Genomic DNA, 24,006 nt, shown 5'->3' on the forward strand with positions numbered 1-24,006 from the left:
TCCAGGTCCCGAAACTACGGTGTGTATCCGGGGCTGGCAGAGGGTGAGGAGGGGCGCATTTCAAAGATCTACTGGACTGTTAGGCAGAATCCTGGGCAGTGCCCTTAGGGACCACTACACACAATTAAGACTACAGGTGGCAATACAAGTTTTACCTTTGGTACAAGCCTATACCACTATGTTGAAGTGGTAGCAGTAGTGGAGCAGCCAGGCTTATCTCAAGAGTATATGAGCAGTAGCAGAGATTACACAAAGGGACAATTACTGTGACTCAAGCAAACACTGACTCAAGGTTTCAGGTAAAAAATATAAGTACATTTATTTTTAAACCGTTTGTTTTAAACACGACACTTCTATTACTTCAAAATCACACATAAAATACACTACAACCAACCAATTCACTGTGGTACACTCTAACGCAAGGTAAGTACCCTATGTTTTAACTGACCGGTGTTGTGAAACAAAAGACGTTACCGGGAATACACTTGCGATCACTTTTTGACAGTAATGACAGTTCGGTCTTACTAAAGAAACGCGTATCCGCGGCAAGAAATGTTAGCGGGGCAAAAACACACTTAGCACCTGAGTTAACCAGAGAGAGGTGGGGGCAAAAATCATAGGCAATACTTTTGTCAAGGTAGACAGAATCAGGGAGCACTCTTTGACAGAAATTCAATAGGCTGGAGCCAGTGTCAAGTGGAACCGGGTTCCTGTTGTAGAGGATCACACAGTCGGACAGTTCACGATTCAACGTAGCCAGGAGTACTTAGATATTGTCAACAGAGGAAGCAAAAGTTATAAGAAGGAGGGAAGACAAGGGCAAGCCTTGGAGATGAAGAAAAGGGATTCACCTTAATTCCTCAAGCAGAACACAGTACCTTATTCAATGACGAGGCTGGTGCCACGGCAGTTGTTCCTGGTAGTTTCCTGCAGACCCACGGTTCCTGGAGCTTCGGGACGAAGGAGGACGTCTGGTGGGGTCTGCACCACACATGGATGAAGCCGGCAGCAGCGACAGTGAATAAAAGGTGCGCTCCTTAAAAAAACAGGAGAGGCTCTTCCGATAGCTATCCGGACCACTACAGCTGTGTGCAGCGATTTTGACCAAGAAAAGGGTCCTCTGGCTGTAGAAGGTGAGCTGGTTATCCCCACCAGGCTCAAGGGAAGAAGACTCCGGACTGGATCTTCTATGGTCGTCGAAGGGTAGATAGTTCAGGACTGCAGCAGGGCTTCACCGGGACGGGGTAGTTGCAGCAGCCATCTTCTTCTCAGCTTCTCTTCGGTTCCTTGTAGTTCCAGTGGCGACTCTGACTTCTAGCTCAAGAGACCTGCCTTTTATGCAAAAATCCCCCATTCACACAGCCTGGCTGTCAATCACGCAGCAGGGGGGTTGTCCAGCCCGGACAACAACCTCAGCCAATCATGGCAAAGTGTGACTTGGGTTTCCTAGGATACCCTGTGCAAGGGGTGACTACACCCCTCCCTCACATTCAGCCCACCTAGACACCCAGGCGCCTAGAAGAGGGCATCTTGGCAGAAACCCGCCAAAAGACAGTGAACAAAGAAGGCAAACCTAGTTTGCCACGCAAAGTAAAACAGAAGAAGGACTTTAACAAAAGAAATGGCGAATAAACCCTACCGGAGCCAAAAGAAAAAGTATTTGGTCAAGCGGGTTTAAATTCGAGGCTAATATAATAGCCTGAAACAATACCACGTTTATATAGTATAATCGCGGTAGAAAAGTTAGGGTAGATACCACTGCCACCAGCCAAGTCTAAATGTTAAGAGCGAAACAATGCTCTAGGAGGTAAAGATAAAAAAGAGCTAAGGATTAATCCTTTCCAGTACTCCATGTAAAATGGGGTATACTGGATCTGTGGTTAAATGACTAAGTAAAGTTAATGGCACCTTTACCCTTTTCTGGGGGACAGTAGTCAGCCTCAGAAATGGAGTCAGTGGGAAGTCTGAAAGACAACGCTGTGTCACTGCACTGAAGGTGCGGTGCAACACACAAAAGAAGCGGGCTACTGAAGTGGTGTACTCCAGAGTCCACAATCACAAAAACAGATGAAATACACTTGGCAAAACACAAGTAAGAGTGGGAAAAAGGGGTACACTCTTACTAAGTGGAAACAACAAACTCCAGAAATCCAGCAAAGCTGCTGAGGGACTCACTAGGTAAGGGAAATTAGCCATTGAATGAGAATTCTCCCTTACATGGGGCCCCTTCCCAAGACCCAGGATCATCCGTGTCCGCCCAGCACAACCGCTTGCTGGTCTTTGCATGCACGCCAGTGTCATTCATACGGCTACATGCACAGTAGCTGAACTACAATAATACTATGAATTATGAAACTGTGAATGAGGAGAATTTCTCTGTAGTACACACTAGCCTCAGTCCATATGATGCTGCCGTGGCACTTAAGGAAAATAAGGCACATTACGCGAGTGGCGAAGACGAAATGTAAGCAAATGTAAGCACGTGTTTCCCAATTCAGCAACTTACATTCTAAACAGTAGGAATCACACGTGTTTAGAATCAACATACAGTTCTTGCTGTTGATGTGTATTTCATGGACTGAGTTAGTACTTGCTTCAGTAAAGCTGTCTTGGAATACATCGACTAACCTGAAATATCAACCTGGTAATACATAAAAAAAGTTACATGGAAACAGGATTTCCATAACAACAAAACAACTCTCAAATGAAAAATAAATAGTATAAAAAAGAGCAGTGTCATGTAGATCAAACATATTTACCAGCTACAGTTGCACAACCTGATGAGCTATCTCCTATCATTTAAACACATGTCCCCTGATACAATGTACAAGCAATGTGGCCACATAACAGAGTGAAACAGGCAAGAAAAAAAAGAATGTAATACGATAGGAACAGGGAAACTCAGCGCCTTGGGGAGGATGGGGGTGGGGAGGGTGACAGGTTGAGTCACATAGAAGGGCGGGAGTACTCGCCAGTAAAGAGCAAATGGGCTTGACTACAGCAACACATCTCTGGGGCGCGCTTTCTTTTCTTTGATTTTGGCTGTAGGGCAAACACTGGAAAAGGCAGTCCCAATTTTGGGCAGTTGGGGCTGCATAGCTTAACAATGGTAGATAGTGCGCCTAGGCAGCGCTGCGGAGGGGGCACACCGCAGCTAGAAAGCGAGGACAAGTAACCTGAGGGGCAAGGGGGACAAAGGAACAGAACATATGCTGCCACCGGCAGCATAGGGAAATTCTAGGTTGCCCCAACCCCCCTCACCCAGCCTGGTGGGGCCAGGCGGGATGGGGCTTGCATCAGGGTGCAAATGCACATTTACAAGTGTCGCGCCCATAGGAGAGCAGGAAGGCAGTCCCGGTTGACCAACAATAGGGCACCGAAAGTTGCTAACAGCCATTGACGCCAGCCGGCCGGGGGCGCAACAAAGCCCTGACAACATATGCATAGCACAAGGAAAATATAAGGAGCGGCTTGGGCAATGAGAGACCAGTTCTGGGCAATGCTGCAGGGCCGCCCAAAGCGAGGCAGGGTATCTGCTGGCACCATCTGGCACGCATGGGAGAGGGGCAGCTGCCTTCCCCCCAAGCCTGCTCCCCTCTCCCCACAACACAAAGACACGCAGTCTCTCCTCACTAAAAAACGCAGGAAGGGTGAGGTGTGAAGAACACCTCACCCTTCCACAAAGCAACAGGGTGCTAATCACCCAGAGGAACACAGCCTCTGAAACCAATAGCAGGCAGGAAGGAGTACAAAGACCTGCCCCCCCCCTTCGGGGGGCCAGACAGTCAGCTACAGCCAGCCTGGCGGCTGGGCCAGCCCCCACAGCTACACATCAAAGACCCAGGGCCACCCCTGGGTCTTATATAAGAGCGGCACAGCTCTCAGAAAAATACAAACTGTTTGTGGACCCTGAACGGGGACCCAAACAGTCAGGAGGTTCGCTGTTCACTCTGCGTCCTCCACTCTCTTTCTTCTTTTCCACAAAGCCCTCCCACCCTAGAAAAGAAGGGAGAAGATCAAGGAAGAGAAATACAGGACACTGGACGGTGACCACAACAAGTCGTGGGACAAGAAGGCGGCACGGGCAAGAGGGGGTAACCTCAGGACCCGGTGCCCAAAAGTATGATATTATTAGAATATGCGATTATTGTTATTGTTTCCATAACCATATCTGTAACAATAAAATCCTACGGCCTTTTATTGCCAACACTTGACAAATATGTGGTATAACCTTTCTGTGGGGAGGGAAAAGGTCCCGGCAGCCCACAACCACAATTACGAAAAGCACTAAGGTAAGTTGCATGCATATGGGTCCAGCAGTTATTTAGTACTCTGTACGGAGCACAACAAGTTGTCTGTGTATGCAGAAAACATTTCTTTTCTTAGAGCATTGAATTGCTCTTGAAACAGGATTTTTGGTTTCTACGAGCACTGCACAGCTTGGGGAGCGAGACTGTGAGTTTCACCGTTTGTTTGTTTTATTATTTATATTGCGCACCAGACCCAAAGATATTAGGGCGCGAAGACATAAAGAGGGTTGTTAAGCTTATGTTACATAGTGGACATGAATAATAAGTACAGCTATGGTTACAATGCTGTATGCATGAACAAAAGACAGGTGGATAGGTAGTATACAATAAATACAAAGAATACAAAGAATAAGTGTGAAACACATGGATATAACAAAAGCAGTGTGGTCACATATATACAATAAAAGCTACGAAGTTGCAGGTGGGGTAAGGTCAGACGTCATGTTCCGGTCGGTTAAAGCTGGAGCTGATCAAGCGAGTATCGCCCGGCATGCAGAGGGCATAGGGAGCTGACTACAACATACTGTGCTTAGGATCCAAGAATTGGCAGCATGCCCAAATCAACGCGTTAAAAACTACAAAACGTGCTGTTTTCAGTTAAGAAAAAATCTCACCATCAGCATCGAGTCGTGGCGCAAGAGTGAAGCGGAGGAACAGCAAACACAGAAGGGATCAGAGACTCAGACATGAGTGTTCCGCATGGAAAGAAGCCAAAAGGGAGCCTGGCCACGGTCGCCAGGGGCAACAAAACAACATAAAGCAGGCCTGTGCAAGGCGTCCGCAACCTCAGGCGTTTCATCAAAATAAACTGTGTAATTTCTTCTTCAGAAGAAACGGAAAGACGCAGGAGGAATAGCAGAGGATCGGATAACTCTGAAAGAGGGGCAGAATCTCAGCCACCCGCGTTCAATCAGAGTGGGGCCAAGAAGAGAGACCAGCCAAGGTTGCTGTGGCAACAGGGATAAGGGAAGCTTGCACGAGGCGAGCACACTGGGGCACAGTTAATAGTATTAATGTGTCATTTCACTTGAACAAGGCCAACTAATAGCAGTTGCGAAAGCACAGTGTACACTGGGCACGAGTTAAGTGCAGGCAGCAAAAGGAAGCAGTTTGAGCTCCAGGCAACAGGAGCACCCAGGTAAATAGTGGCATGGGCCAGCAAAAAGAAATCAAAATTGATGGAATGGGCAGAAGAGGCAGAGGAAGGACACAGCTGGACCTGTGTGAGGAAAAGGTTGAGCGAAGACTCAGAAGAAGACGGGGAAGAGACAGCAGAAGTTGTGGAAGCAAAGGTGCTGCCTAAGAAGGCCAAAACGACCAAAAGTCCAGCCAATGCTGAGAAGCAAGCGACACCAGGCACGGGAAAAAAGAACACCAAACAAGATGAATGAAATGATGGAAAATTTTGCAAACAAATATTTTGTGCATCAAGAAACATTGGTCAATGCAAAATTTGATAGATTAGAAACAATGATGACTGACTTGAAGGAAAAACAACTACAAAACACTGGGTCGAAGGCGATTGTTGAACAAGGGGGAAGTGAGAATGGGCATATAAGAGCATGGGTGGGGGCCCCACCACCACCCAAAATGACAGAGCAGGGCCCATCACGACAGGTCCATAATAGCGGCTACAACAACAGAAGGCGCAGGTGCAACACCAGACAACAGCAACAGAGACATTACTGCAAAACCACCCGAAGAGCAAAGCAAAGTAGTTAAAACCACACAGTTGTGGGGGGCGTGGCCAATCGCCGAAGCAGATGGCTGTCTAACTTCTGAGCTCCCAGCCCGGAATTAATACCATAAATCTTCTGTGCGGTAATTCATACTTTTTAAAAACAAAAATAACTTACAAACATGGCCGCAAGTCATGGGCGAAGATTTATGAGGCTCAGAGCGTGCCTGTGCTCACTGTGTGTGAAGATGTTGCAAGTAGAGTACAATCGCTGGAAAGCACAGTTGTATCTTTACAGAAGTCACAGAAAATTTAGAAAACAGGAACAGGAGAAACAACATACGTGTCGATGGTCTTCCCGAGAAGAGTGAGAACGACAACCCTACTCAATTCATTTACCATATGCTAACTGCACTATTGGATCTTCCTAAGCCGCCACAGTTCAATATTCAAAGAGCGCATCCTATAGAACCTAAAAATCCCTCCCGGAATACTCCAAGAACTATGATCTTCGCTCTATTGGATTATAGTCACGTGATGCTTATTTTAGAAAAGGCAAAAAGGAAGAAAACTCTGGTATGGGAAGGTACCAAAATCTTCATAAATCAAGACGTCTCCAACATCACAGCAGCAAGAAGGAAGAAATTATTAGCATTTAGACCTGCACAAAGACAGTTTAATGCAAGATATGGGATCATACATCCAGCATCCCTAAAATGTTACTCTTAATGGTCATATGTATACTTTCCAACACCCAAGAGACTTGCGCAGCTTCATTCAAGGTCAGAGAAGAGAAGATACGGACACAGCCAAACCGCATATGTAAGTCATTAATAATACACAGAACGTTAATGTTTATTAAGTATAGCCATGCCGGAAGGGGCAGAGAGGGGCCCATCTACATCCGGCTCTACACCCCTTCTTATTATTGATTGTATAAGAATATGGTTTGGAGTGGCTGTATCTAGTTATCCACTCCTCCTTCATACACAAGTTTCATGTTATGTCAACTACAAAACTCCATGTTCTTTTTGTTTGTTTCCCCCCTCCCCTTATGTCTCCCTCTTGTACAATAAGCTATTAACTCGAACCTTATAAGTACTAATATTCTCCTGAATGCCTCCTATGTCACTTAATATAACCCTGTGGAAAGTCAAAGGCCTTCATAACCCAATCAAAGGCAAAAAATCCTCTCACATCTCAGCAGGACTAAACCAGCCATAGCATGTATACAAGAGTCACACCTCTCTCAGTTGGAAGCTGCCAAACTAAAACCCTTATTGGTGGGACAGGTTGTTGCTAGTGCAGCATGTGGAACGAAAAACAGAGTGATTACCCTTATTAGTAAACATCTCCAATGCAAAGTTACAACAATAGAGTCTGATGATGTGGGCAGGTGGCTTTTGATCAAACTCCTTATTCAATCTGTTGAATATTCCATTCAAAATGTGTACGGGCCACCTAATGCTGATCCCACTTTTTGGACTCAATTAAGAAACCATATATTCAGATAGAACCCAAGCAATCTTATAGTAGGTGGAGACTGTAACGAGATTGTAGATCCTCTTCTTGATAAAAAACACGACCTCCCATGTACAATTCACCAACTTTGTATCCGAATTAGGGCTCATTGATACCTGGCGTTGTGTCCATCCTACAGATCTAGAATATACTTTCTATTCCTCACCACACAACTCTTTTTCAAGAATTGACTACGTTTTTATATCCAAATCTATGACTAATCGGCTGTTGGATGCCACAATGTAGCCCATTATCCTGTCTGTTCACGCCCTTGTTCATGTTCGATTATCTTATTCGCATGGTATTCACCAACAAAACAAGTGGAGATTTTACTCAATCCTTTTATTTACTGATTTTATCCAACAACATACACACTAACATTTTTACAGAGAACCTAAATGATGGTGCATCTGTAAATAATAACTGGGATTTCTATGATGCTGTATTAAGAGGCAAGATTATCTCTTATGTAGCTCAAAAAAGGAAGAAACTTAAACAAGAGTCTGATGACATTCTAAAAACAATTAAATGCTTACAAACAGAATATATTCACACTAATACTAATCTAACCGTTACGCAAATAACTAAATAAAAAATCCAATAATCTGCTAACCTCCTAAAGTATAAATCAAAAATTTACCAATTCTCTATTAAATCGAGTAAATCACTAGCTTCATATCTCAAATTTAAAAAAAGATAGAGCCAAAATTACGGTCATAAAAGATCAAAATGGAAATAGATTTCTCAAAGATGAAGAAATACTACAGGAATTCTCCAAATTTTATCACAAACTATATTCCTCAGAATCACTACCCAATAGGACCTATGCTGCTGACTTTCTCAGAGATATACATCGTGATTCCTACACCACCACGAACCTCCAAACCTTAAATGAACCTATACAAGTAAATGAAATCTATTGAGCCATAACAATCTTAAAAAAGGAAAAGCCCCAGAACCAGATGAATTCTCAATAGACTTTATTGCTCATTTCAAAGATCTCTTGACTCCGAAACTTCATGAACCCTATTCCTCCTTCATTTCCAATGGAAAAGCCATAGGCTCTTTCACGGTAGCAATGTTAATTGTTTTTCCCAAACCAAATAAAGACCCTGAGTTAGGCCAAAATTATAGACTTATTTCCCTATTTAATACTGATAGTAAAATCCTATCCAAAATCCTAGCTAATAGATTAAATCCCTTTCTTTCAAATCTAATTAAAAATGACCAAGTAGGATATGTCAAGGGAAGATTATCTTCCGCAAATATTAGACTTTTTACGAATGTCATCAATATAATTAAGACATCCACTAATCCTTACGCAGCCATAGCACTTGATGCTGAGAAAGCTTTTGGCACGGTGGAGTGGAATTTTATGTTTAAAGCTCTTCAGTGGCATGGTATCCCAGATACATTCATATCGATAGTGAAAATACTGTATTACAACCCCAAAACTGTAGTTTTTGTGAATGGACATATTTCCCCCTTCGTAGAGGAACCCGCCAAGGCTGCCCACTATTCCCCCTTCTCTTTATCCTGGCTATAGAACCGTTCCTAGAAGCAATCAGACAAAATGAAAATATCATTGGAATTCAACATGACCACATCCATGTTAAAAAAGCTGCTTATGCAGATGATGTTTTACTTCTATTGCAAACTCTTGCATGGAACTCTTACTTATCACCCTCTCACAGTTTTCCTTAGCATCCGGTTACAAACTTAATATTGAGAAATCAGAAATTCTACCATTAAACATACATTGTACTAGATGCCATTGCTCGAACCTAAGTATGAAAAGTATTTAGGTATCATAATAACCCCCTCGATTAAGGATACCATAAAACCAATTACCACGAACAGCCTTAATAAAGTCAAAGATCTCACTAACTCATGGTCTCCTTTGTTTTTGTCATGGTGGGGAAGATTGGAATCTATCAAAATGTCAATTGCTCCAATTGTCTTTTATTTACTATACATGCTCCCTATTTCCCTACCTACTACATTCTTTAAATCTTTAGACACATGCATTCTTAAATTCCTTTTGGGAAAGAAGAAACACAGAATTTCAGCTTGTAGACTTAAAACCCCTAGGATAGATGGCGGAGTTGGTCTCCATGATTTGAAAAAATATCACGTAGCGTTTGTTACGCCAAGCTCAGCTATGGTTTGCACCCACTTTGTTGAATCCACCAAATTGGCTTATTTTTGAGAGAGTGATGGTTTTCCCCCATCTCCTAGCGGATTGCCCATACATCAAAAGATCTAATAGATGTATTACCAGTAGCAGCATTAACATTACCATTATCTATCTTAGAGCATATCTATTACCACATATTGCTAAAATGTCACAATTTGTATCCCCTTACATTTGGACAAACTCACTAATTAAGATCTATAAGAAATCCATATGTTGGAAGCCATGGCTCTCTTATGGCATTACATTTGTGGGAGAACTTTTATTTACGGGAGTACCTCTCACCTTGAATGAAATGGTTATTAAATATCATACCCCCAGGACTTTTATGTGCCAATACTTAAATGTGGTTGATGCGATTGTGGGTCAGTATGATTTGTTAGTACATTGTAATAATACGTATCAAGATAACAAGATGCAACATTTACTCAACCAATATTTTAATGCCTCAATATTTTACAAAATACTTATTTCTGTGCCAGATAACTTGGCTCTATGGAAAAGCCAAATGGATTGGAAAAGAGATTGCTCTGTGACAGATTCTCAACTGAAATGGCCTCAGATTTGGAAACACATTTCTAAGATAATTGTATCAGCAAGCCTACTCCAAACTCTATACTTCTTTCACCATAGGGCCTTTATAACTCCATCTATCCTATTCAAAGGAGGTCTTTCACAAGATGGAAACTGTTGGAGCTGCTTATATACGATAGGATCTTTCAGACATCTAATATTTAACTGTATTCATATAAAAACGTTTTGGGAAGCTGGATTGACTGTGTTAACATTAGTCACTTACAACAGGAACTTAGCATTTCAAATTTGTACCTAGGAAGCCCAGTCATTAAGCCAGCTATTTGCAAAAACAATGGACTTTTATTTGATCTGTTTATTGCTACAGCTATTTCTGAATAGTCTGCTATTATCTCAAAATGGAAAGCCCTTAAACAATTGCATTGCAAAATATGGTGGAATTCTATTTGCAATATTCATAGAATGGAGAAATGTAATACTTCATCCCCTTTTTAATTGAACAAACATGAATTGAAATGGAGACTGTTCACTGAATATTTAGAAATAGTAAGTCAACAATTTCCCTTCCCTCCCCCTCGTTTCTGTCTGTCCCGTTTTAGTTTTTTCAGTCCAGTTTGTACATCATGTTCTTACCTTTCACAATATATATAGTATACATCTATTAGTTTATATTGAAAATAATGCATAATTGTTTCATTTGTGCATTAAGATGTATGTTGTTTAGTTTTGTATGCAAGGCCTTTACTATATAATCTCACTATGAGATATTTATGTTGAATTGATTTCCATATGTTTGAAATTAGCCTTTCTATGCCGAGGACTTAACAATATTTAATCCCAAAAAAAACACAGTTGCTAGAAACACTAAAGGTGTTGGAGAATTATATATTAAACAGATTTAAGAGATCACTGCCTTGGAATATCGAGCAAGTGGCCAAAGAAACTATTTGGAAGAGAGGTTACATTGAAATGTTTTCATTACTTGAAGCCCGCAAAAAGGGTATGATGCGTTTAGGGATCCCAAAAAGATTGAAGAGAAAATATTGGCAAGAATCTCACAAATGGAAGACAGTTTGGATAATTGGTTAAAGGATTTTTGTATAATGGCGACAGTGATTTTAGAAAAATCCCCGGATGAAGGGTGTAGACAAAATGTTTTTGGGGGGAGCATGGCTCATTTATGACAAACAATTTAGGAGGGCCATGGCAGTACACCCTGAGATAGAATGGGATGTAGTACAGAATAGCTTGTACATACAGGAGATGGTGAAGACAAAAGCACCTTGTTGCAGGGAGAAGAGTGCAGGGCACGCAAAAACAACCCAGATAAGCAACAATAAAAGCATGGCGCCAGAGAGTCAAAGCAGAAGCAAATAGCCCTTTCTGAAGAAACAGCCATTAATGGCTAGGACAAATACCAGCAGCCAGAATACAAACAAACCACAAAACACCAACAGAAACAGAAGGATATTGCCCCTGGGGCAGGAAGTGCAGATACAAACATGCTTGTACAAAATGTGGGGGGGAGCATGCCAGCAGCAGGTGCACCAGATTACACCACAAAGACCCCCAGAAAGAGTAGCAATGAGATGCCAGCCTCCAAAGACAAGCTAACGCCAAGGAGAACACCCATTAGAGTGAAGGATTTTATGCCGTTATTAGCAGCATTCCCAGACAGAGAGATAAATCAGGCTATACAAAATAGTTTCCTGGAAGGGTTTAACATCCCATTCCAGGGCACAGAGTCCAAAAGGATCCCAAAGAATTTAAAATCAGCAATGGAAAACCGAACTGTAATAAAGAATAGAATTCAGAAACAATTAGAGCTAGGTAGCATTGGGGGGCCTTGGGAATAAATGCCTTTCAAAGAGTACATCTGCTCGCCGCTGGGCCTGGAACCCAAGAAAGAAGCAGGGCAGTTTAGAATGATACACCATTTGTCTCACCCTCAGGGCCAATCAGTGAATGATGGGATACCAGAAATAGAAACAGCTGTGACATACACGCATTTCCAAGAGGCACTCAGACCTGTCAGAAAATGTGGCAAAGGGGCTTTGATGGCAAAACTTGACATCGAGTCAGCTTTTAGATTACTACCTGTACACCCAAACTCTCAACCCTGGTTGGGCTTCACATTTGAAAAAAATATTTACGTGGACAAATGCCTACCAAATGGCTGGCCGATATCATGCACATTATTCGAGCAATTCAGTTCATTTTTCCAATGGTCATTTTTCAAAAAATGACCAGAAGCGCAGGCTGTGCACTATTTAGACGACTTTCTACTGATAGGTCAAACAGGTACAGGGGAATTCCAGGATGCAATGTCAGAGATGATGTACATGGCAACACAGCAGGGCATACCTCTGACAAAAGAAAAAACTACCAACCCAGCTACAAACATAATTTTCCTGGGCACAGACATAGATTCAGATACTGCGATGTGTAGGATACCAGCTAGAAAGGTAGAAGAGTTGCTGGGTAAAAACAGAGTGCTAAGGGGTAAAGACAAGGGCTCAGTTAAAGAAATACAGTCATTGGCAGGGAGCCTCAATTTTGCCGCCAGAGTGATCCAAACAAGGAAAAGTGTTTCAGGGAGTTTGGAATTAAGGAGCAAAGGCTGCCAGAAACCCTATTTACACATAAGGTTGGGGGAAGATGTTAAGAAGGATTTGGTGATGAGGGAAGAATGACTTGCAAAATTCAACGGAACAGCAATATGGCGCATGCTATTGAACACAGTCAATAAGAGGGTAATATTCACAGATGCCGCCGGGAGCAAAGGTTTTGGGTCAATACTGGGCACGGCATGTTGGCGGGGGAATGGCCGGAGACATGGCATGCTGTCAAGGGTTTTGACCCATGTTGAATCAATAGACTGGGTAGATGTGGGGATGAGCTGTCGCCACCCATTATTTTATCCCAGAACAAACTAAATCAATAGACTGGGTGGATGTGGGGAGGAGCTATCGCCGCCCACATTCACGCCAGAATAGGAGAACTGCGCAGTTGGCACAAGACCACTCCAAAGATACAACCTTCTTGTGGGGGGGTTCCACATCACCACTCTACTGTAAGGATGCCATCAAAACAATGTAAAGCAAGGGTCCTATACTATCAAGCAAAAGACCACTCTATTGAAATGCAGTAATTCAAGACAACTTAAAAATGGATGCAGTACCGATAAATTCCCCAAGGTGGCGCTAGCGGTCTAAACTCTGACAGGGAAACTGTATTCAGGAGTTGCAAGAGGGGCAGGGACTTCAAAGCTTGTTAGTTAATTGGAAATCTTAGCCACCTGCTGTTCCCAGAGGCCAAGAGGCTGGGAAACCTTAACACCTCAGAGATTCCACACCAGGAGGCAGGATATCACATGACCCTGTTGATTGATTGAGGAGAGACTTCCAGGCAGCCTGCTGGAACCCACACAAAAGGCTCTTTCTGTTGAATGGGGTATGTTAATTTTGAGTGTTTCCTGTCAACAGCCCTCTGCCAGCAAGCAGAGACATGTGATCACTGACCCACCCAGACTCCTGGAGGCGGACCCAAACACTTGGGGGAGTTGAATTGCAACAAATATATATTTTATAGAAACAGTGATAATTTATTGTAACCAAATGACAGGAATGTACAACTTTGAGAGTCTTAGTTTGAAAAATGCCCTCACGATTTGAGTCCAAACTCCAATTTGTACCATGTTCTGGGGCCAAACCCCGCTAATTATGATTATTGTAGACAATGTGTTTAAGCTAGAGACATGGAAAGTTACTGGGATACATGTGGAAGGGAAATGTACCTTTGTATAATTTTTGATGAAAAACCCATGTTGCAAAACCCACTAAAATCGAAAATAAGTTGCCATTTTTGAATGTAAGCTCCTAGGAACGCCAGAGTCGGGACAGGGATTATCTTTAGTAATATATGATGTGTGTATGTGATGTCAAACAACTGTGTACCTGGGAAATATGTATTTGGATCAGGAATAGGTTTGTGTGCACATTGACCAGGGGAGTGTCATTTCTGCAGGTCATAAAAATGACATCACCCTGACACACTATCCCTTCCCAAATCAGGGACCAAAGAATCTATTGACCTATCAAATCAAGAGAGGGGCAGGCTCAGTTATGACACGCACACACCCACTTCCAAAACACATAAAAAGAGACTGCTGGGACAGGTAGAGGAAATTCAATTCCATTTTCTGCGGGACACTCTGTCGGGAGACTCCAGACTTCACATCCATCAATCTTCAGAGACCAGAAATTTACTTCAGAACTTAAAGCAAGGACCTAAACCCACAAACTGAGAACTCTTCTCAGCAGGCCTCAGCATCCTTAAAATCATTTGCAAACTATTCCACAGCCGGGCGAGCTGTTTGAATTCTTTGCCAAGAACAATTGCCAGAGACCAGACCAGAGATCCAGAGAACCACAGGCCGCTGTATCCAGAGAGCTGATCCGGACCGGAAGCAGACCAGAGATCCAGAGAACCACAGGCCGCTGTATCCAGAGAGCTGACTCAGATCACTGTGAAGTGCCGAGACCAGAACCGGAATCCAGTCCAAAACCTGACCAGATCCATGGCGAGGCCCATTCCTGCCCAAAATATATTGTGAGTACCGCCAGAACTGTGCAGAACCCAATCTCTTAGTTAAAATAATCTAATCCAAACTATTTTAACCTAATTAGAACAGCCTCCTAGAAATCGTGTCATCTGTCATTTTTAAAGCTGCACAACTGTCACCTGTCAATTCTGCAGCTGCAAGCTGTCACCTGTCATTTTGAGTTTTACTTTAAATCCGAAAATCTACCTTTATTAAATCATCCGTATCTCCGGAACCGTTTGTGCTAGGAACGGATTAGGCTTCCCAATGAACCTAGAACCGACTCCCTATACTTGTTCCGTAATCGCGAGACAGGCACTCGCGAAATTTACCGCAATTTGCGATTTGGCCCAATTTCTTCATCTGTAGAAATCAGCAGCTTTTCGCTTCTCTTTGCTAAAATTCGTTTGCAATCTGCTAATCATTCAGAGAGTATTGTTAAAGTGAGCCTGAACTAATATAAAGTAGCCATCACCTACCCTGAACCTCTAGAGGGAATTAAAAGCAATTTTAGCACCTTTTCACTTCCTCGCAACCCACATTAAAGTAATTCACCTGTGTTTAAAACTCATCCCTGTTTTCCTTAAGCTTGCTGGGAGAACTGGAACTGTGTATTGCATTATAAAGTGTGATTTGTGGGGATTCTTGAAGACTGTGTGCTCTCCTTCCATTTCTGGTATTGCATAGTGGGGGAGTGAATTGTCAAAAGAAAAAGTGATCATATTACCTTTTGCTAAAATCATAACAAGTTATTTCTGTACTGCATTTTATTCCACCTTGCGTTTCCTTGAACCATATACAGCATTCCTTCCCACCTTATTCTTCTGTTCCTATTCATAAGTTACCTCTTGCTGACTACTGCTCATGTTCACAAGTGTAATATCATTTATCAATTTATTTATAGAAGTGTGATATATATATATATTGTTTAAATTTTCAAATAAACCTTTTAATTTGCAAAACAAACCTACTTCTTGGCTCAGTGGGGTCAGGGGGATTCTAAGAGGGGGGTGTTATACAAGGATTGTCATCCAGAGTACTGAACTGGATATAAAAATACATCAATAAGGGTTTTCCTCAGCATCCCAGACTAGGCATTGACTTAGCTGTAGTGTTGATTGAATATCGCTTACAAAAGTGGGGGCTCGGAGCCAGGATATTCTGGGTTAGAATTACCACTTGTGCATATTAATACAGTGTGCCAACTGACCAGATACACATATCTGGTTAGATAACCACGCTGTTTTACACTGTGAAAGCATCCCTCAAAGGAACGCTCTAAGGAAACGGTCTGTTTTGCAAAATAAAATACAAATCTGTCAGTCAGGAAGGAACTCGAATTCCAGAATGACGACCTAGATGAATATGAAAATAGCCAGAGAGCACTTCTTACATAAGCTATTTGTGAGAGGTGAGTGGACTCATTAGGACCAAACGGTCTGGTTGCAGGCAATCGCGCAACAGATCACTGAAACAGGGTCAGATACATGGAGAGATCAGGGTCCATTACATGTGGCCCTGAGTGAATTATACATGGCTCCTAAAGTTAAAGATGAACACGACAAGATGGTTAGGATAGCGGCATATTTGTATCTATATATGGGAGCCATGCAGGACAAATGTGCTGAAGGCCAAGATCTGGCAAATAGGCAACAGATGGCGTTAGAAAAGGCCCAATCTGACCTGGTCTCTTCTGAGCAGAGGCTGCAGAGGAGCCAGGAGTCAGAAAATGATAGTAGGCAGTATATCATTAAAATAAAAGAGGACATGGATATACTGCAACAGGAAAAGACAGACCAGGATACCAGAATTCTGGCTGTGCAGAAGGAGCACCAAGACAGTTTGGACTCCTTACTGCAGAGCCAGAAAAAGCTGGAGCAACAGATCAATTTCAACAGGGCATGCACAGAGCAGGTAGCCACCCTGCAAATCCAATTAGACAGAGAGAAAGAGGAAAGCAATACATTGATTTTGAAAGACCTGCATACCCAGGCAGAGTTTGATGAAGAACGCCAGAAAGCTGGTGCCTTTCAAAGGCAGAGGGACGACCTGACGTCACAAATGCAGGCTCTTGGTCAGGAAAGGGATACTTTAGGCCAGGAAGTCTGCCATTTAAAAAGAAAAATTGAAGAAAATCACTTGGCCCTCCAGGGGCTGGGTGACCTCCAAAAAGAGCATCAGGGCTTGCTAGATCACATCAGGGGGTGGAGGAGGATCTGGCAAGAAAGGAGCAGGCCAGTAGGGATGGGACTGAGGAGGTAACCCTCCTGCAGCAGAGACTGGCCCAGTACTCCAGGACCAATCAGGGGGCAGAGAGAAAATGAGGCTCTATGCCAGCACAATGATAGGCTCCAGCAACAGGTAGCGATGCAGGAGAGACTGATAGAGTCTAGTAAGGCCTTAACTGAGGAACTGAAAGCGCAGGCTCTTGCATTGCGACAGGAAGCAGGGGCGGATAGAGATGAGGTTCGCTGGGAAAGAGAAACTCCTGAGCATAACCTCAGGAGCCCTAGTACCAGAGGCCTTCATCTCTCCCAGTCCCTGGACTCTGCCACCTCATGTCCCCTCGCGCACATGAGCCCAGGGCCACGGGGATGGCAGATTACTATCCAGCTAGAAGTATGGGGCTCATAGGCCAGTACCTCCCAGGAATGGATGGGCAGGCATGGACACCCAAGCACAGTGCAATTTAGTGGGGAACCCCAGGAGAGTAGGCCCATTAAGGGCATCCTGAAAACCCCTGCCCAGTTAGGTCAGTGGGGGGGGGGTACCCATCAAATCCTGGCAGCAAGGAGGGATCTGAAGACTCCTCTGAGCATTACAGGACACAGGAGACCAGGTCCCGGGAAAACCTGGTATATCAGACGGGCACCTCTGGGAGCAGTGCCTCTGAGTCAGAGGATGAATGGACCAGGGTTACCCGAACCGAAAAGGCCAATAAGGCAAAAAGGGCCTTGCTTAAGGACCCATTGAAACAAATAAAGGCAATAAGGAGTGTCATCACGCCTTATCATAAGAACGCCAAGTATTCTGTTTGGGAACACTTGGAGCTCTATGAGCAAATGATGGATACTTTCCATTTGAAGGACAGCAGTAGCTGCATCCAGTACGTCAAATGGACCTTCTCACCAGAATACTCCAGTTTCTTTGCAGGGCTGGAGGATCAAAACCATTTAAGTTGGTCCACATACATGGTGGCCATCTTGAAACATTTTTCTGTGCACAGAAATCCTCAAGAGGCTCGCAAGGCAGCCTAAAATTTGCAATGTGGGGAAGATCAGGCCCCACAAGAGTTTGTGCAAGAATTAAAGCGTGCTTTTGCGCAGACCACCAGAAGGGTGCGCACAGATAGCAGAGAATTTATCAATATATTTTTCCATGCCTTACCCAAATACATAATGACCCAGCTCGTGAGAGATTTTCATGAGAAAAGATCTTTAGACTGGGTCATTGAACAGGCTACCCGGATCTATGAGGTACAGAAGCCCATCAAAAATAAAAATAATGAGCCGAAAAACCCCAAAACGAACAGCACCCCTGCTGCTGCCAAGGTGGCAGAGGTAAAGGTTGCCCCCGTTTTAGATTTGGAGATGGGGGGGCCTAAAAACCTACCCGCACCAAATAATTCACAGCCCAGAAGGTCCTTGGGCCAGTTACAGACAGGGAGTCAAGGAGGTAGTCCCACAAATGGGGTCCCCCGCTCCCCTGACTATGTAGGTCCCCGCAACAAGGGAAACCGACCAATCCTGGGTTATGTGTGGACTCCTCCAGCCCAAGGGGGGGAATCCAGCCAAGCACCTAACCCAGGGAACTTCCCTCCCAACTACCCCAAGGAGGGCAGAAATTCACCAAATCCTGGGCAGAACTTTTTCCCCAGGTATCCATCCAATTTCCAGCCCCAAAATCATCCATTCTTCTTTCCCCAATTCCCTGAGCCCAGACAACCTAATCCGGGAGAAGGGAGGCCAAGGGTGGAGGGGTACCAAAATCCTCCCAACCAGGGGTACTACCAGAGAAGGGATAGTTACCCTTCCCAGGATCAGCCCAGGGGAGAACATACAGCCCCGTATCAGCCTGAGCGGGTTTCACAACTTGAGCGCCAGGTTCAAAATATGGCACGGGATCTGGGTCACATACTGAGGGCTCAACAGAACCCTCAGATGAGCATGCCACCGCAGAATGCCCCAAACTCTGGACCTGGTGCTCCAGAACAATGACGGGGGCAGCACCCTGATAACCCACCGGTTCCCAGGGAGGAGGCACAAGGGGAAGGGGGGTGTAAAGCCTTGGAGGAAGCTTCCTTCCCAACTTGTAAACAGCCCCTGGAAAACCAGGAACCGGAAACAAAATTTCCTGCCCCTGAAAGCCTGCCTCCCAAGGAGCAGAGGGGGGGTAGGAGAAACAAAGTACCCAAACAGGCCCAGTTTGTGGAGGAGGTACAGATCTTCCAATTTGAGGGAGAGGGATCCTCAGAGGATCCTGGGAAAAGGATCTTCTCCTCTCGAGATGGGGAAACTCCTCCCAAAGAAAAATGGGTCCCAAGGGATTCCAATCCAGACTGGGGAGATATGGAGACTGAGCTACCGCCGCCCATCATCTCATCCCAGAACCCACAATACCGAAATCCCCTGGTTCAAACCCATCCTGGTGACTGCCTCCAAAAAGGGGGCGGGGGCGGCCCAGAACCGGAACCAGGGGAACCCACAATGGCTCTGATCTCCACTTGCCAACTTTTTCTTTCAGATTCCCCAGGCTCTCCCCAGAATTCTGCCCAAATCTCTTCGCTAGCAATGTCCAAAACCAGAAGGTTAGCCCACCAGTTGTCCAAAAATGTGCATTATCTGTGCCCCCTTGAGGAGAAGGAGGGAAGATATTATGCCCCGGTACAAGTACAGGGGCAGGGTAATATTTCGGTAATATTTCGGCACTGGTGGACACTGGATCTCAAGCTACCCTTCTGTCCAGAAGGGCCTTTGATGAACTAAATGCAGGAAGGGGGGAGAATTACCATATTCCCCTCACCTCTCTTCCTGGACAACTCCAGAACTTTGACGGGAAGGAAATTCCCATCGAGGGGACTGCAGATTTGGACATCAAAATTGGGCGACACAAGGTGAAAGACCCGGTCATAGTAGTGACTCCAGAGGGCACCCCTTGTTTACTAGGGAATGACCTCCTGAGAAGGTTGTCACCCCTAATAGATTGCGTAAACAAGGTCCTCTGGACCCAGGCTAGCCGACCAATAAAATTAAAACAGAGTGTCAACCATGTTAGTTTAAACGGCACCTGCCACATGGTTGAACAAAAATCTGACCAAGTACCAGAACAACCAAATTCCAGACGTGACAGTAATAGCAGTAGGACAACAGACTGGTGATGGGGGGTCCTCTCTATTTCTGAAAATCAACCTTCCTTCTAGTTTAAGGTGGTATTCCACACTGGAAGGAAACACTCTGAAATTCTTTACCAATCCACAATCAGACACTCCCACCCCTATAGTCCAGAAAGAGGTGAAACCAGCTCAGAGCCTGGCTGGTATTCAGCAAATAGGAGAGCAGTTGTTCATCCCTGTTCAGTTAAATGATGGGAAGGACGCTGTTCTCGCTCGAGTGTGTGTGAACAATGGTAAGAGCTTCATCAGCGAAGCCATGTTCCGCTAACTCCCAAAAGATCCAGCCATTCCCACATTCAAACTGATAGACAAATGGGAAATGGACCTGGAAGCACCTAATTCCAAACTGTTAGGACCTATCCCCAAGGACTGTTTTGACCGTGACAGTGAGGACAACACAACACCAGACAGGATTTTCACCCGGCATGGGGGGAACTTCCTGGTGTACACTTCTTGCCCTTAAGGAAGATGTGACTTGTGACTTCAGGAGGGATGAGGTGATTTTCCAGGTCCATGAGGGCTGCCATTCCCACCTGAAGCCTCCAGTCCAAATCAGCACTCTAACCAGGCACCTCTCCACCCAGCTGGAGGAGGCCGCTGAGATAGCCAAACCAGAAGTCTTTCCAGGCTTCAGGCAGATGGTGGAAGAGAGGGTCAACCTAGCTGATGCCTGCGTGACTCTGGAACAGAAGCAAAAGTTGAAACAAGTTTCCTTGGATTTCCAAGATCTCTTTGCGGTAGACTCATATGACTGTGGTCGCACCGACATCCACACCACAACAATTCCCACGGACCCTGGAATGACTCCAGTGTTTGTGAAGCAATATCATTTGCCTCTCGCATCCATGGAGTCCCTTACTGAAATAATTAAGAACCTTGAGTCCCGGGGAATAATCCGTCCAGTACACTGCACCTTCAATAATCCGGTGCTGGAAATATTGAAGCCAAACGGCCAGTGGAGACTCTGCGCCGACCTTACGGAGCTCAACAAATGGGTCCATACTTCCCGATGGCCTCTTCCCTACATTGACCAAGGGCTGGCCCAGATCCAGGGGTCACAGGTATTCACTGCAATAGACCTGACCAATGGGTACTGGACCGTGCCTGTCAGTAGGGAGGACCAATACAAACTGGCTTTTACCTTTGGGGGCCAGCAGTACACCTGGACCCGGACTCCCTTCGGATACCTCAACTCCGGCAGTGAGTTCAACATTTTTCTACACAAGGCCATGCCCGACCTGGGTGCGAGGGGTAACCTGGCTTATGTAGATGATGTCCTCATCAAAAGTTCATCTGTGGAGGAACACATAGCGGAGATCTGTTATGCTCTGACACAGTTGAGGGCCGCCGGAGCAAAACTTTCCTTTCAGAAAGCACAGTGGTGTAGAACCCGTGTTAATTTCTTGGGGCATGAGATTACTCCTCAGGGTCTCTGTCCCCAGGAAAAGAAAGTGGAAGCACTCCAGAAACTGAAGGCTCCCACAACTCTGCAGGAACTAAGGAGCCTCCTTGGACTGACTAATTACAGCAGAAAGTTCATTGAGGGCTACGCAGAGATCACCAGACCCCTGATTCATCTCTTGAAGGGGGGGGTCAAGTGGGAATGGGGTCCAGAACAATCCGAGGCAGTAAGACAACTCAAGAGAAGCCTCTCACAAGCACCTTGCCTATCTTACCCTGTCAGAAACAAGGAGTTCTTCCTGGAGACAGGGTTCTCTAATACATGCTTGACAGCAGTATTATACCAAAAGCATGACAAGGTCAATAAAGTAATCTCCTTTGCAAGAAAAACTTTATCCTCTGTGGAGGAAAAATTCAACAATTGTGAAAAGGTACTCCTGGCAACGGTGTGGGCATTGAAGAATTACCGCCCGTTCATCCAGGGCGAACACATCATAGTGGAGACTCCACACCACCCTCTGCAAAACCTCCAAAGTGACAGAATCCGGGCCGGAAATGTGAGTAATTCCCGAATTACTTCCTGGATTCTGTCAATGCAAGGCTTTCCTGTGGAGGTCAGATATGGCCAAAACAAGCAGAGTCCCCTCGCGCAAGGTCTGGCTGACTTGCATGATTGTGCCAGAGAAAACTCGCGGACGAAAGTCTAAAAATCAAGGACAACATGGAGGCATACCTTAATTCCCCACACAAAGTCTTTGAAGAAGACAAGTGTGAGGGAATGCCCACTGTCTATGTGGATGGATGCTCGTACCATGTTGACAACAACGGGGAGAAAGAACTGGTGGCCGGCGTAGGGAACGCATGGGTGAATGAGTCCCCAGAACCCTCTGCTGGATACAAAATTGGTCTCCGGAGTAGTCAGGTGGCAGAGTTGATGGCTGTGCATCAGGCCATCCTCACTGCCGTCCAACATCCACTCCACGAACTAGTCATAATCACAGATTCGGATTATGTACGGAACGGGTTCGTGGAGCACCTGGTAAATTGGAAAACCAGAAGCATGTTATGTGCTAATAACAAACCCCTGAAACATGGGAAGCTAATCCAAAATATTGATGATCTGGTCACATCGAATGGGATGACCATCTACTGGAAAAAGATCAAGGGTCATTCCAAAGTAGAGGGACCAGACAAAACTGGAAATGACTTAGCTGATCAGCTGGCCAAAACCGGGGCCATCCATGGGGATCTAATAGAAATAGAGTCCCTGTTGGGGGAAATCCAGGTCACTGCTATCACTAGGTCCCAGACAAATGCTCACAATGATCTTTCAACGGCCCATTGGAGTAAGGAGACCCCTGATGCTGATTTAATTACAGCTCAGAAGGGGGATCCAGTTATTGGTAAGTTTTACCAACACCTTGAGGACCCCGAGAACTTTCCCCTGATGGATACCGATTACATTGGGAAAGAGGACCTAAGAGTGTTGATGAAATGTCCAAAAATGTTCCGAATCCAAGACGGTTTGCTGGTAAGGAAATCCAAAGCTGGCCACGATCAGTGGGTGGTTCCTACCTCATTCCGAAGCCTGATGTTGAGTCACGCCCATGATGCGGCCACCGCCGGTCATAGGGGGTTTCACACAACACTGGAAATCTTAAGAGAGGTTGCATACTGGCCACACATGGGGCAGGACCTCGACCAATACTTGTAGGGGTGTCTTGTGTGTGCACAATATCAGCCATCATCCCTCACACACCGTGCGCCTCTCCAAAAGAGGCGGATGACACTGCCATCTTTGCATTTCAAATCGACTTTGTAGGCCCTGTAATCCGCTCGTCTAGAGGAAATAAGTACATGTTGAACGTTACATGCTTGTTTACCAAGTGGGTGGAATGTCTCCCAGCCCCAAATTGCAAGGCAGAAACAGCAGCTGCCCTGATGATTAACCACATCTTTTCCCGTTTTGGTCTACCTCAAAGGATTGAGTCAGACAGAGGTAGCCACTTCACCAGTGAAGTAATGACAAGGATGTGGGAGATACTGGGGGTTAAAAGGAAGCTACACATTGCTTACAGGCCAGCTTCTTCTGGAGCAGTGGAACATATAACCGAACCATTGTGAGCATCTTAAAAAAGTTTGTGGCAGATTCTGGGCCAAGTTGGGATATCCGATTACCTCTGGTCCTAATGGCCATCAGATCTACCCCTTCATCTGCAACTAAAATGTCACCATTTGAGTTGATGACAGGACGCAAGATGGTGCTTCCTCAGCATTTGCTTTACAGGACCCAAGAGCAGACACTGATAAATGCCTCCACAACTCATGATTATGTGGAGAATTTAAGGAAACACCTCCAACATGCTTTTGCCT

At 44.8% G+C, this 24,006-nt stretch overlaps 1 protein-coding gene across 2 annotated transcripts in view; it reads right to left on the reverse strand.

Annotated features, from left to right (window-relative positions):
• LOC138568665 (polyunsaturated fatty acid lipoxygenase ALOX15B-like) overlaps positions 1-4,948 on the reverse strand; it is a 251,431-nt gene extending 246,483 nt beyond the window's left edge. Inside the window, exon 1 of one of the 2 annotated variants that reach the window (XM_069646453.1) lies at positions 4,925-4,948. In XM_069646453.1, the coding sequence (XP_069502554.1) occupies positions 4,925-4,933 (9 nt within the window). In that variant the 5' untranslated portion in view covers positions 4,934-4,948. Of the gene's footprint in view, positions 1-878; positions 1,310-4,924 lie in introns of those variants that run through there. The other variant, XM_069646455.1, reaches the window with a different exon arrangement.
• Between the last annotated feature and the right edge of the window lie 19,058 nt (positions 4,949-24,006).

This window comes from Ambystoma mexicanum, chromosome 1p (assembly GCF_040938575.1).
Source record: "Ambystoma mexicanum isolate Mex_15411 chromosome 1p, UKY_AmexF1_1, whole genome shotgun sequence".
NCBI classification, from domain to species: domain Eukaryota; kingdom Metazoa; phylum Chordata; class Amphibia; order Caudata; family Ambystomatidae; genus Ambystoma; species Ambystoma mexicanum.